General features: G+C 32.2%; 1 protein-coding gene across 1 annotated transcript; it reads right to left on the bottom strand.

Moving 5' to 3' along the window:
- Nucleotides 1–11823: 11823 nt before the first annotated feature.
- On the bottom strand, nucleotides 11824–12670 carry LOC107956846 (brassinosteroid-responsive RING protein 1). Its single transcript, XM_016892344.2, has one exon. It carries the CDS (start codon nucleotides 12556–12558, stop codon nucleotides 12052–12054), a length of 507 nt encoding a protein of 168 aa, XP_016747833.1. The 5' UTR covers nucleotides 12559–12670; the 3' UTR covers nucleotides 11824–12051.
- Between the last annotated feature and the right edge of the window lie 474 nt (nucleotides 12671–13144).

The following is a 13144-nucleotide window of genomic DNA, read 5'->3' as shown; positions in this document are numbered from 1 at the left end:
AGCAAACAATTTCTTATCTCTCAAATTTTGTAGCACAATTCTCAAATGTTCAGCATGCTCAGACTCATCTCGGGAATAGATCAAAATGTCGTCAATAAATACAACAAAAAATATATCTAAATAAGGTCTAAAGATCCAATTGATCAAATACATAAAAACTGCAAGAGCATTAGTTAATCCAAAAGGCATAACAAAGAAATTCATAATGTCCGTACCTTGTTCTAAATGCAGTCTTCGGAAAATCTGAATCTTTATCTCTCAATTGATAATAGCCAGATCTTAAATCAATCTTCGAAAATACTATTACTCCTTTTAACTAATCAAAAAAATCATCAATTCTCGGTAAAGGATACTTATTCTTAATCGTAACCTTATTGAGCTGACGATAATCAATACACAGTCTCATCGATCCGTCTTTCTTCTTTACAAACAACACTGGTGCACCCTAGGGCGAAAAACTACGTCGTGTAAAACCTCTATCTGTTAACTCTTGCAACTGAGCTTTCAATTCTTTTAATTCTGTCGGAGCCATTCTATACGGAGCTATAGATATCGGTGATGTTCCTAGTATTAATTCAATAGCAAACTCGACCTTTCTGATCGGTGGCAACCCCGGTAACTCTTCTGGAAACACATTGGTCGATTAGTTTATTAACATACGAACTTACCTCAATTTGCAAAAACGGGATAATAAGTCGATTAGTCCGATACTTTGTTTTTCCCCTGATCTAAATCTGAATTTTGCTTTTCTTTATCTATATGTAATCAAAATTAACTTATTTAATTATCATTCTATTCAATTTAGTCCAAAATACACATTAAGGTAACTTTACACTTTTGCCCCTAATATTTCAACATTTTTACAATTTAGTCCTTATCTCATAAAATAAAAATTCATACAATTTGGCCCCTACCCATGCTAGCTGAATTTTTATTATTACCATAGCAGCCCATATTTTTAATTTATTTCACAATTTAACCACAAAATTTCCACATTTCTCAATTAAATCCCTAATTGATAATTTTACTAAAAATCACTTTACAAATGTTATTTATCTAACAACAAGCATACATTTTCTACCATCAAACATAAAACTACACACATATTCATCAATGGAAAAACCCTAAACCTTTAAAAGTTTTGCAAAATAGTCCTTGGGCTAGCTAGATTAAGCTGTAACGATTTTAAAAACATAGAAATCAATTAAAACGGGACAAAAACCACTTAAAACGCAAAGAAGATAGCTTGGTCAAACCCTAGCTATGCTAGCTATGGCTTCCCTTGATAATTTCGGTTAAGGATGATAAAAATGAAGAAGATGGACTTGTTTAAGTTATTTTAACTTTAATTACTAAATTACATAATTAACCTTAAGTTAAAACATTAAAATTACTTAATGCATGTCCATAAATGTCCAATAACATTAAAAATGGTCTAATTACCACATAAGAACCTCCACTTTAATATTTCATAGCTATTAGACAACTTTAGCTAATAGAACTCTACTTTTGCACTTTACGCGATTTAGTCCTTTTTATCAAATTAAGCATTTAGACAATAAAATTTCTTAACGAAATTTTCACACAATCATATTGTCATGCTGTAGACATTAAAATAATAATAAAATAAATATTTCAACCTTGGATTTGTGGTCCCGAAACCACTATTTTTATTTGACTAAAAACGGGTTGTTACAATAATGCTTAGTAAGTTCGTATAACATAATACTTAACTTACCATTCATTCTATTTTAAGATCAACATGTAAGGCACATTCAATCAATTTGATCTCAAGCCCTACATATATCCTCTTTTCCCTTGGTGGTCATACATTTCACAATAACAACAAGAAACATATATGGGCTCAACAACAATCAGATTTCCAAATATATATATTCCATGACACGTATTCATATAACATGTATAAATTATATATTTGTATTTCAAGTACATATTCATAATAATTTATCTCGAGTTCAGACTATTTCATGTCGGAACTTAACCCATTAAAAATTCAAAATATCAATGTCAGACGAGTAGTACACTGAAGGTGTACAAATCTATAATCATGGATGAACGTATTCATCAAGTAAATTCCATGTACATATTTCATCATATCATATTTCCATATATCATGTATCATCATTTTCATGTATTTCAGGCAGATACGTGTAATAAGTCATTTCTTATACTTATTTTCTCGTGTCTGGATTATTCCTATTGAATTTTATCTAAAATATCGATAGATACACAGGTAGTACACTCGAGGTGTACAAATCAGGATCCGTCAATTCATTTTTAGGGGTACCCGTTAGGGCACATAACCAAAGAGCACACTCTTGAGCCACATGTCAGGATGCTCAGATGAGCCATGTAACAGGAAGCTTATCCAAGCTAAATCAGAAGTGCTCATAAGAGCCACAATCAAAGAGTTCACAAAGAACTTTTAATCAGGAAACTCACGAGGAGCTTATCAGGATTGCTCACGACGAGCCATTTAGGAGCACTGAATAGCCATATCTCAGGGAGTTTAAGCGAGCCATGTCAGGACACTCACAAAGAAAGGCGGTAATGTGCAACACATGCTAAGTCACTACCGATCAGGGTGCTCGCAAGAACTATATATCAAGATGCTTGAGAGGGCAATATTAGGATTGCTCGTTCGAGCTAAATCCCGTCTACAATATATGCAGGACTATATTCATTATGGGAAATCACGTATGCATCGATCTTTAATTATTCAAACGGGATTTTACATTTTTCAGGCATTATCAGGCATGTGATTAATTCTTACATTTATAATATTCATATAATTCAAATAACTACATTCTACATTCATTTCAAGCATAAAAGTAACATTTTTTATCATTTATCATTTATCATTTATCATTTATCGAGCATTATCATTTATTTTAGGCATTATCATTTATTGGGCTTTGTCGGATATAAATTCAATGTCATATACATTTATATAATTTTTATACAATTCACATACACAACATTTAATTCAAGCATATAAGTATGCATAATTTAGTTATACGAACTTACCTCGACAAATGTTCGTGTACATAAACTCTACTGATCCGACATTTTTCTCTTTTCCTCGCTCTAACTCCGAATTTGATCTATCCAGATCTATATGAGTAAATTTAACATCAATTTAATACAATTTAAACTCAATTTAGTCCAATTCAAATCTTAGGAAAAATTACCATTTTTCCCCTAAACTTTTAATTAATGACAATTTCATCCCTAAGCTTAAAAAATGAAATTCATGCAATTTAATCCTTGTTCCAAGCCTAGCCAATTTTTACATGTAACATTTACAGCCCATGTATTTCATAAAATTTAGAATTTTTTTCATGAATTTTACAACTTTTCAATTTAGTCCCTAAATCTTGTTTTCATCAAAATTCACTTTGTAAAAGTAATTTATCTATCAACAACCTTTCATATCCTACCATAAATTTCAAAATTTCAGCATATTCATCCATGGAAAATTTTCATATTCATCCATGGCAAATTTTCATAATTTGATAACTTTACAAATTAACCCCCAAAATAGATAGATTAAGTTATCTTGATCTCGAAAATATAAAAATTACTAAAAATGGGACAAGATTACTTACCTAATTGAGCCAAGAAAGTTTGCTTTCTTTTTCCTAGGGTTTCCATGTATTTTAGGGAAGAAGATGAGATAAATTGATGATATTTTATTATTTAATTAATTTATCATAAATAGATGATATTTTGTTAATTAATTTATCACATTTTATTTTTCATCTTTTCAATTTCATCCTTTTCTTTATTTTATTTTCCATGGATGAATCATCATCCTTAACAACTAAGCATTTTAATGGTCTAATTACCATATAAGGACCTCTAGTTCAAAGTTCTATAGCTATTTAATCCCTTTAGCTATTAGAACTCAACTTTTGCACTTTGTGCAATTTGGTCCTTTATCAAATTAAACATGTAATCGATAAAATTTCGTTACGAAATTTTCACAAAATATTATTATCATACTGTAGATCATAAAATAGTATTAAAATAATTTTTCTTTCTGAACTCGGATCTGTGATCCCGAAATCATTGTTCTGACTTTATCAAAACGGGTTGTTACAAGGGGTGCTCAATTCCACTGTGGATAAGCTAACAATGAGGGACGATGCTATTGGGGCCATGGTGATTTCTTTGAATGAGGAAACTAAGACCACAATGAAGGCTTTGAACACAAGAATTGATGAGCTTGAGGGAGAGCTCGTTGTGTACAAAGCCATTATAGGCAAAAAGGTGATAGATTCAACACTAAACCACGAGTTAGATGTCCCTAAATTGAAGATGTTTGAGGGGGAAAGGTTCAAAATGGAAATGGACAACATCTTTTTGGAGGTGGAGCAATACTCCCGTGTCATAGGCATCTAGGATGATGATGCTAAGATAAATACTGCTACTAGATATTTTATTGATTTTGCTCTTCTATGGTGGTAGCGAAAGTCCATAGATGAAAGGCGTGGCCAGGCCACAATTGAGACTAAGGAAGAGTTCCAAAAAGAATTCAAGAAGCATTTTTATTCCCAATATTCCAAGAATAAGGCTCGAGATAAGTTGTGTTGGTCTCGCAGCAAGGAAAAATTCGAGATATTGTGAATGATTTCAATGAACTGATCCTCCAAATAATGGATTTGAGTGAGATAAAAAACATTCTTCTATTTCATGGATAGGTTGAAGCCATGGGTTAAACTGGAATTAAAACGTTGAGGGGTCCAAGAATTGTCGTAAGCCATGGTCATGGTAGAGTCCTTAATTGAGCTTGTTTCAAGGAAAGACAAGTTCGAGTTTCCTAAGCCTAAGGAGAAAGGTAGTGATGGGAGAGATAAAGGACACGTTGAGTATAGCAACGGTAATGGTGGAAATGGGAAACCATAGAATAGAAAGTGGAAACTCAACAAAAACTTTTAATAAAAGAAGAACGAGGTATAATGTTTTTTATGTTGTGGTCCGCATAGAGTGTAAGACTGCCCACAATGATACAAGTCGCTACAACCAATGAAAAAGAGGAAGCGGAGCTCGATAAGGACAGGCTATTGAAGCTTGGTTCAATGATACTCTATTATGCTAAAGCGAAGAGGGGTCGTAATTAGAGAAGTTGATGTTTGTGGACATCAACATCGCAAGTTGAAGGAGTGCTCTTACTGATACATGGGCATCTGCCTTATTTATATTGGAGAAATCCATTGGTAAACGTGGTCTCGCAATTAGCAAATCAACTAAGAGGATCAGGATGTTAATTTCAAAAATGTCCTAATAATGAGAGTAGAAGAAAGAGTTGAGCTACAAATCGGCAAGTGGAAAAGTAAAGAAAGTTTTGAGGTAATTCATTTAGATGATTATGAATTTGTTCTTGGTTTGGATTTTCTTTACCGAATTAATGCTCTTTTGATTCCTTTTTTCGATTACATATGTATTTGGATACTCGTCAACGACAGTGCGTGGTGTCGGTGAGTCATGACGAGAAAGGAGGAATAAATGTATTGTTGGTAATCCAATTAGTCGAGGATGTTCATTGTGGTAAAAACACCAACTTGGTAGATCAGCGTGCTACAAGAACCCTTTAGAAATGCTAGAGGTGCAGAAATCGATATGAAGCCTGTTGAACTAATAGTGGGGCTACCACCTATGAGAAAGATGGATTATGCATCAAACTTTAGAGGAAAAGTGGTGATGCAAACTGGCAGTCAAAATGAGTAAATGTGACGAGCGAGGCACATCTTAAACACTTATCGAATGTTTTACATGTTAACTTAATATTGGCTTGGTAAGGACACAGGGGCCCTTTAAGAGTTCTGAAACGGGTAAACTGAAGAGCCTACAAATTAGAGTTGAGGACGACTTAAGGTTAACCCAGTTTTTAATGTGAGCATGCTTAAGCCTTTTTGTGCGGATCAAAGGGATCTAGATCGAGGCAAGTCGCAATAGGGGCAAGTAGGAGTTGTGTGTTCTTGCAAACGAGATGTACCAATGAGAGAAATGGTTCAATTTAGGTGACGATACAGACATAAGCTGAGACAAATGTTTTGAGGGGCAGAGCTAACCAATAGAGTGTCTAGTTAGGAATTGACCAAGGCATCTAACAGTTCAAAGATGAGTCAAACCAATGTCATTCTTAGGATGCAATGAGTGCATTATGAGAATGGATGGTCACAGGCTGCGGATCAAAGCCTACGAATAATGCACAAAGAACTTCCCATAGAGGTTAACTAATTAAATGTCGTTTATTTAACCAATTTGAACTGGGCCAATTCATAGAATACGTGGAGAAGCTTATGTACTTGTAGCCTTGGTGGCCCTGTGAACCACTTTTAAAGAAAACTAGGGTTGTCATTGTAAATATGGAAACTAATATTAGAATATGTGTAATCTTAGAAGATTTGATTTATAATCTTAAGGGATCATGTAAATCCCTTAATTATCTCAAATTGTAGATTGGTTTAATCTCAATCATCGATTTAAAGTAAATTTGTATCGTTGGATTTGGGATCTTCCCCCCTTTTGTAATTATCCCATTAAACCCATTTACATCCCATAGTATCCTATTGTATTCCAATCAAATTTAATGAATATACTTTTAAAGCATTTACTCAAAAACTTGATGTGCTTTTGCTTTCTTGTGGCTATTATATTCTCTCGTTGCTTCTTTTCCTTTGAGCTGTTTCTGTTTTATTTTTGGTGCCTTAGAGAATTCCCAGTGTGAAATCTCAATTTTGAGAGCTAGGTTGACTTAGGCGCATTTAAAGCGAAGAAATCGTCTATGGTCACACAAATTGCGAGACTAAAGTTCTACCCTTATAACATAAGTTACTAATTAAAATATTGGTGTTATATTAAATGAAATTAATTAAAACTTATATTTTTCTATATAAAAGAGTTAGTGGAAAATGTTTTACTTGATGTCATCCTTGAGAGTGATGGTATAAATCAATTAAAATATGGGTTTCGTAATGGTTATTTTAAGTATTTTCATAAATTCAAATGCATCAAGAATAATAAATACAGTGGTAAAATATTTATGTTCTAGTGTTCGGTTAATCTTAATGAACCTTTTTCAAATATGCAAAAGAAGGGTTCCATTCTATCATTGCAATTGATTACTATTACTTTTGTTGTGATCCTTATTAATTTTAAATTACTTCAACAAATTGATGAAAAGTTCATAAAAATCTGAATGAACCTTGGATTCACGTTTTCAAGTTTGTCCTTGTAGATTGTCATAACTTTTTTCATTTATGGATAAATTTTATTCCCTTTCTTTAACTTTGGCATTTGTGCTTGGGTTTTTGTTTTTGGGAAAAAGAAAAAATGGTAATACCTAAACAGGACTGGTAGAGCTGGTAGGTGGTAATTCTTCCTATATTATTCATATATATTGTATATTATCATTTTTTTAAGGGAACTCGAGAGGTGTTCCAGTGGATAGTTATACCTCTTTAATATATGTATACTTTTATCATGTATATTTTTAGAAAGGGACTCCTGCAGATAGTCATCTCACTATTTATTTTTATTTCATATTTTTAAATTCTACATGTTATATTTGTAACTCTGCTTTCACCATGTGAATTCAAGTTGAGTAGACTTGGTCAATGGTTTTGATTCGACGTGGGAAGATCTTAATCTTTAGGTAATTCTGGACTGCAAAGCTGACGGTAATGTGATCGACGTATGATTTTTTCCCATAAACATCCCTCCCATGTGTCTGGGAGCAAAATCTATCATAAGCCTTTTGCCTCGAGCGGAAGCAGCACCACCATTTTTATTGTCTCGTAAACACCTATTCAATAATAATCGTCTAAAACTAAGGTCAAAAGCTACATTTGTTACCGTTATTTATAACAACGAACAATCCTCTTACTCACATTTTAGCGAACATTATGCATTTCTTACATAATGGATAGTGCACATTTCTTACATTTTATATTACCAATGAGTATGCATTTCAAACGGATACTCCATATTTCTTATGTCCTTATTCTAACCGACAGTACACATTGCTTACATTTTATATTACCAATGAATGGTTTACACTTCTTCCATTTAATATTATCAATAGACGATCTGCATTTCATGCACTTTATATCATCAATGAATGATTTTTGCATCGCTTATGTTTTATATCACCAATGGACATTACACATTTCTTACACCAACAGATAGTATGCATTTTCTTACTTTTTTATATTACCAGCGACCAAGTTGCTCGTCTTGCATTTTATATTGCCAATGGATAGATTAAACCTCTTCTATTTTACATTTCCAATAACCACATCCACAATATACATCAACAATCTCTATTGTATAAATCTGGGTCCTTTACATGACAATTGACCACTCAAGTATACGTTATACATTTTCAAATTGTCAAGCTAATGGGCATACCACTACTAAATCACTAAACAAAAATTTATACAAGTAAAAAATGAATGGAGTACCATCCGCCAACACATTATTAAAAAGGTTATGCCTGAATTTTAGTAGCCTCATAAGGCACTGAATATTCCCAAGTCATTGAGCTAATAACTATACCCTTCATCAAAATACAAAATGAATTTTTTAGGTAGGTTCTTTACAACTTACCACTTATTACTTTATTTGCTACAATCACTACCCATGAAGGCGACCTACTAATGGTCTTGAGCTACAATCACTTTTTAACCTACCTCTCAATTAGGGAGAGTATTGCTATATCCCTACTACAATTTGGATCCAGTTAGACCCTCACCCCTCCTATATCCCTACTCCTCTCCACTCAAAACCCTAATAAGCTAAGCAATCATCCTTAGTCCCTCTACTTGTTTTGCTCTCAACCCTGGAACTGGTGAATCGATCTCCTTCAACACCCTTCCCTTCCTTCAACACTTTCATTGATATTGTGTATCAACAAAGCTATATTGAACTTTAATTCTAGTTAGGGAGAGATGAATCATACATTTGTACTCCTATTACTTGCTTCCCTAATGAGGAATTCAAACATACTTGAATCCACAGAGGTATATGCAAGGATTTGGATTTTGTAACATGTAAGAGCACATACGAAAGTAGAGACTTTCAATTTAAGATGAGTAAAACAAAAGAAAAAAATTAAAAAAGAAGAATCAAATGAGAAAAAAATAAAGTAAGAGAGGAGACAATTGAACCTGTTCTGTTTTTTTTTTCTTAGGAGTAAACAATCAACACTTTCTTTCCAGTTTGAAAGGTATTCACATACATTACTTTTAGCCAAGCATTCAACCTCAAGGAAAAAAAATATCTTCAAGATACTCACAATGCTCCCTAGTATACCTAAGAAGACATTTGCAAGAGTAGCCCTCAACTTGAATGATTACTTCACAAATCCCACCATTTCAACAATTTTCAATGATCCCACCATTTAGTGAAGTTGAAATTATTGTGTAAGAAGTGTTGTTTGCAAATTAAATAAGTTGAGTTTTCATTGTTGTTTGTTTTTCAACGAATTATTGCTTTATTACTGTGATTTGAGGAAGGGATTTTCTGCCAATAGAGGCTTGGCGAAGTCAAACGATGCATGTCACAAGCAACTAGTTTATTAGGGTCAAGGGGAAGCCAAAATTGTTGATAAGGGAGGCGAGATATATATGCTCAAAGTAGGCCCAACCTGTAAGGTTGTGCCTACTTTTAAATATTTTTAAATTTGAGATAATCTTGATTACTTAAATTTAGAGAAAGCAAAATAAATTAAATGCTCAATTTGTATTAGATATTATGATTATTTAACTTTATTTTCTACGTTATTAATATTTAAATACTGTTTATACTTAGATATTGCAATTACTAAACTTTATTTTTACCAAATTAATATTTAGGTACTACTTTGTAGTAGTTTACCAAATTAAACTAAAAATGTTACTAAATTTATCATTAAAAAATGACAAAGTCTACAAAATAAAATCTAATTACAAAAGAAACTTTGAAAAACTTTGAGGGGACAAAAATGTTTTCTTTTTTAAAACACGAATTATAATATCAAAATAAAAAATTTTAAAACTTCAAGGAGCTTTAAATAAAATTTTCAAATTTTACGGGGGACAGGGTCACTACCTTAAATTCGGATCTGATTAGGGGTGAGCAAAATTCAATTTGACTTGAAAAAATTAATTTTGTTTCTTCAAATTTTGAGTTAATCAAATTGAGTAATTCGGTTTTTCGAGTCAACTCAAATAAGTAATCTGAGTTTCAAGTTTGAGTTAAGTTGAATTTTACAATTCAAGTAATTTGAATAATTAGAATAACTCAAATAACATATTGATGTAAATACCCCTCTGACCCCTATTAATTTTTAAAATAAACAAATTGGTCTCTCTCACAACTAAAATTAAAAAAAAATCAAAATAATTTTTAAAACTCAAAATATTGATAAAAATTCCAGAATTTATATTTTTAATAAGAATTAAAAAAATAAGAAATCTAAAAAAAGTCTAAAGAACATATAAATAAACTTATATTTTTAAAAAAAAATCTAAAACAATAATTTTGGGAACTAAATAAATAAATTAACAATTTAAGTTTATTATACTAAAATAACTTACTTTTTTTTCTCTTATTTTGCTTTGAAAGATTTATAATATATATAGTTTCAATTTATGTACTCTAATATGAAATTAGTTATATTGTAATAAGATTTAAATTTAACATGTTTAATTTTTTAACTCAAATAATTTTACTCGATTTAATTCAAATCGAATTGAAAAAATTTCAAATCAAATTAAAATAATAAAATAAAACTTATGTTACTTGATTTGATCGAATACTTTCATTTTCAACTTTTCACGTATGTCAAAGTTGAATAGTAAACCAGTTTGCAGCTTGGACTGGGCCGTTTCTTCATTTAGCTGGAGACATAATAGGGCTAAACCTAGCTTATTGATCTTTTTTTTTTGACGTACTATTTCCTATTTAGGAAGCCCAATAGCCCATACCCAACAGCTACTATTATTTGTTTGAAGATGAGCAAAAGTAGATAATTAAATCATTGTCACATTTTATTTATTTTTTTTGGAAATACACTGCTTTAAATTGTTGGCAAATCGCTGTGTCACATTAAAGTTAAAGCATTGAGATTTGGGCTAAATCATGTTTCTTAGATTGAGACTGGAGCTTCAAATTTGTTAAATGTGAGGACAAGTGAGTGTCTTTAATTTAGTAAGACCGAAAAGGTGAGACAAAGATAGCAGATACATTTGGGATCCTTCAATTTTCATTTCGCTCATTGAAAGCTGAACCGAAAAGGGACTCCTCAATCCTGTTGGATTTGGGCCCCTGTCCGTAGACATGGCTTCAGGCCTTTCAGGTGGGGGACCGATCAGTTTTTCAAATTCCATGCTACAAACCAACTGCATTTTGTTGATGTCACTGTTTAAATGTACAGAAACCAGCTATTTTAGCTACTTAAACAGTGCCTGAGAAAAAGATGCGTCAAGCACAGAATCCAAGTTCAGTAAAAAAAAGTTATGCATCTATTTTTCTTAAACTTTCACAAATTATTCTTCACAGATCAGCAGAGGAAGATAAAAAATCCTGCAGTTCAGCATTCATCGTCCCAACTATTTCACCTCTACAAATTGTTCCAAATTACCCACATATGTCATCATATCATTGAAATTAAGTATGTGTTAATTAGTTAAGTTGATTTTAATCCGAATTATCATACGTAACTTTAAAAAGAAGGAATTGAAACAGGAGCCTTTCACCCATGGGAACCTAGAAGCTCAAGATTTTGTAAATGAAGTGAGAGAAAGAATCCTTTTCTTACCGCCTTAAAACAAATTCCAATAATCCAAACATGATGATTAGTACTTAACAACCTATTTACTCCATCTCAGAAACAATAGAAAGAGACATAATCGTAGCACTATGGAAAACTATTTCTTTTCCCGACTATATTTGTTACGCATCAAATTCCCATGCAATGAGCAAAAGCCATTGGATTAGACAAAACAAGTACCCTTCCTTCTACTCTTCCCCTAATCAGTCTATCTACAATCCTGGTACTGTACTGTAGTCACTGTAAAAATCATTGACCCCAGAAGCAGCCCAGAGCCGCTGATTAAACTCATCCTGCAACTCATCTGGCACGAATGATGTCCTACAAAGCGGACATGTTTTCTGATCATGGTCCATCCAACGGTCCAAACACGCTCGGTGAAAGACGTGCCTACAGTTCGTCAACCACCTGATATCTTCCCCTCCTTCGAACTCGTACAAGCAAACGGCACAGCTCTCTGGTGGATCCCCTATGACGACAAGCTCCTTGAACTTTATAACGGGGAGGATTTCCCGGATCAACACGGCGGATACAGGCGGATTACCGGTTGTTGCTCTGGTCGGATTTTCCGGCCAGACCGCATCTGTATCGAGGAAGTCGGAGAGTCCCAGGCAGTCAGAAAGGGAAACAATTAGATTTCGGATGAAACCCAGAAAGGATAAAGTATAAACGAAGAGTTTTGGTAAGAAAACTTCCATGTAACCAACTGGAAACCCCATAAAGAAAGAGAAGAGAGATGAGACACAAAAAATTGGGCCAGGGAGAGAAGAAGAAGTGGAAAAAGCTTCTGTTTTTAGCTAGGGGTTTGCATGGAAATTAATATGTCACAGACTTCCTAGTTTTTTCTTTGGGTAAACTACCTAAATATAAAAATTATTAGGTTATCACTTAAATTTAAATTCTTTTTATTTTAGTCACTAACTCCTTCAAATTTTAATATGGTCGTCATTCATCTAATAATCAGTAACTGTGTTCATTAAACCATTTTTTTTCATTGACATGATATTAAATTTAGTCCTCCAATTTTTATAAATTCTATCATTTTAGTTCAGATTCTTTAATATTTAATAAATTTAGTCCTCAATTTTATACATTATATTAATTTAGTCTTATTTTTAATTTTTAAGAACTTTAAAAATTAAAAAAAGTATTTAAAAGTTTCATTTTTTATAAAAGTCAATATAATTTTATAAACATACATAAAAAAATTATAAATAAATGAATACATATTTTTCTCTTTTTCTAACGTAAAATTTATTTATTAAAATAATAATTTAAAAAAACTCACAAATAATATTTTAACCA

This window comes from Gossypium hirsutum, chromosome A07, assembly GCF_007990345.1.
Source record: "Gossypium hirsutum isolate 1008001.06 chromosome A07, Gossypium_hirsutum_v2.1, whole genome shotgun sequence".
Taxonomy (NCBI): Eukaryota; Viridiplantae; Streptophyta; class Magnoliopsida; order Malvales; family Malvaceae; genus Gossypium; species Gossypium hirsutum.
This window is presented reverse-complemented; position numbering and strand designations above follow the sequence as displayed.

Bases quoted from the DNA above. Each gene is read 5' to 3' on its own strand.
- LOC107956846 (XM_016892344.2), bottom strand. From the start codon at position 12,558: ATGGGGTTTCCAGTTGGTTACATGGAAGTTTTCTTACCAAAACTCTTC.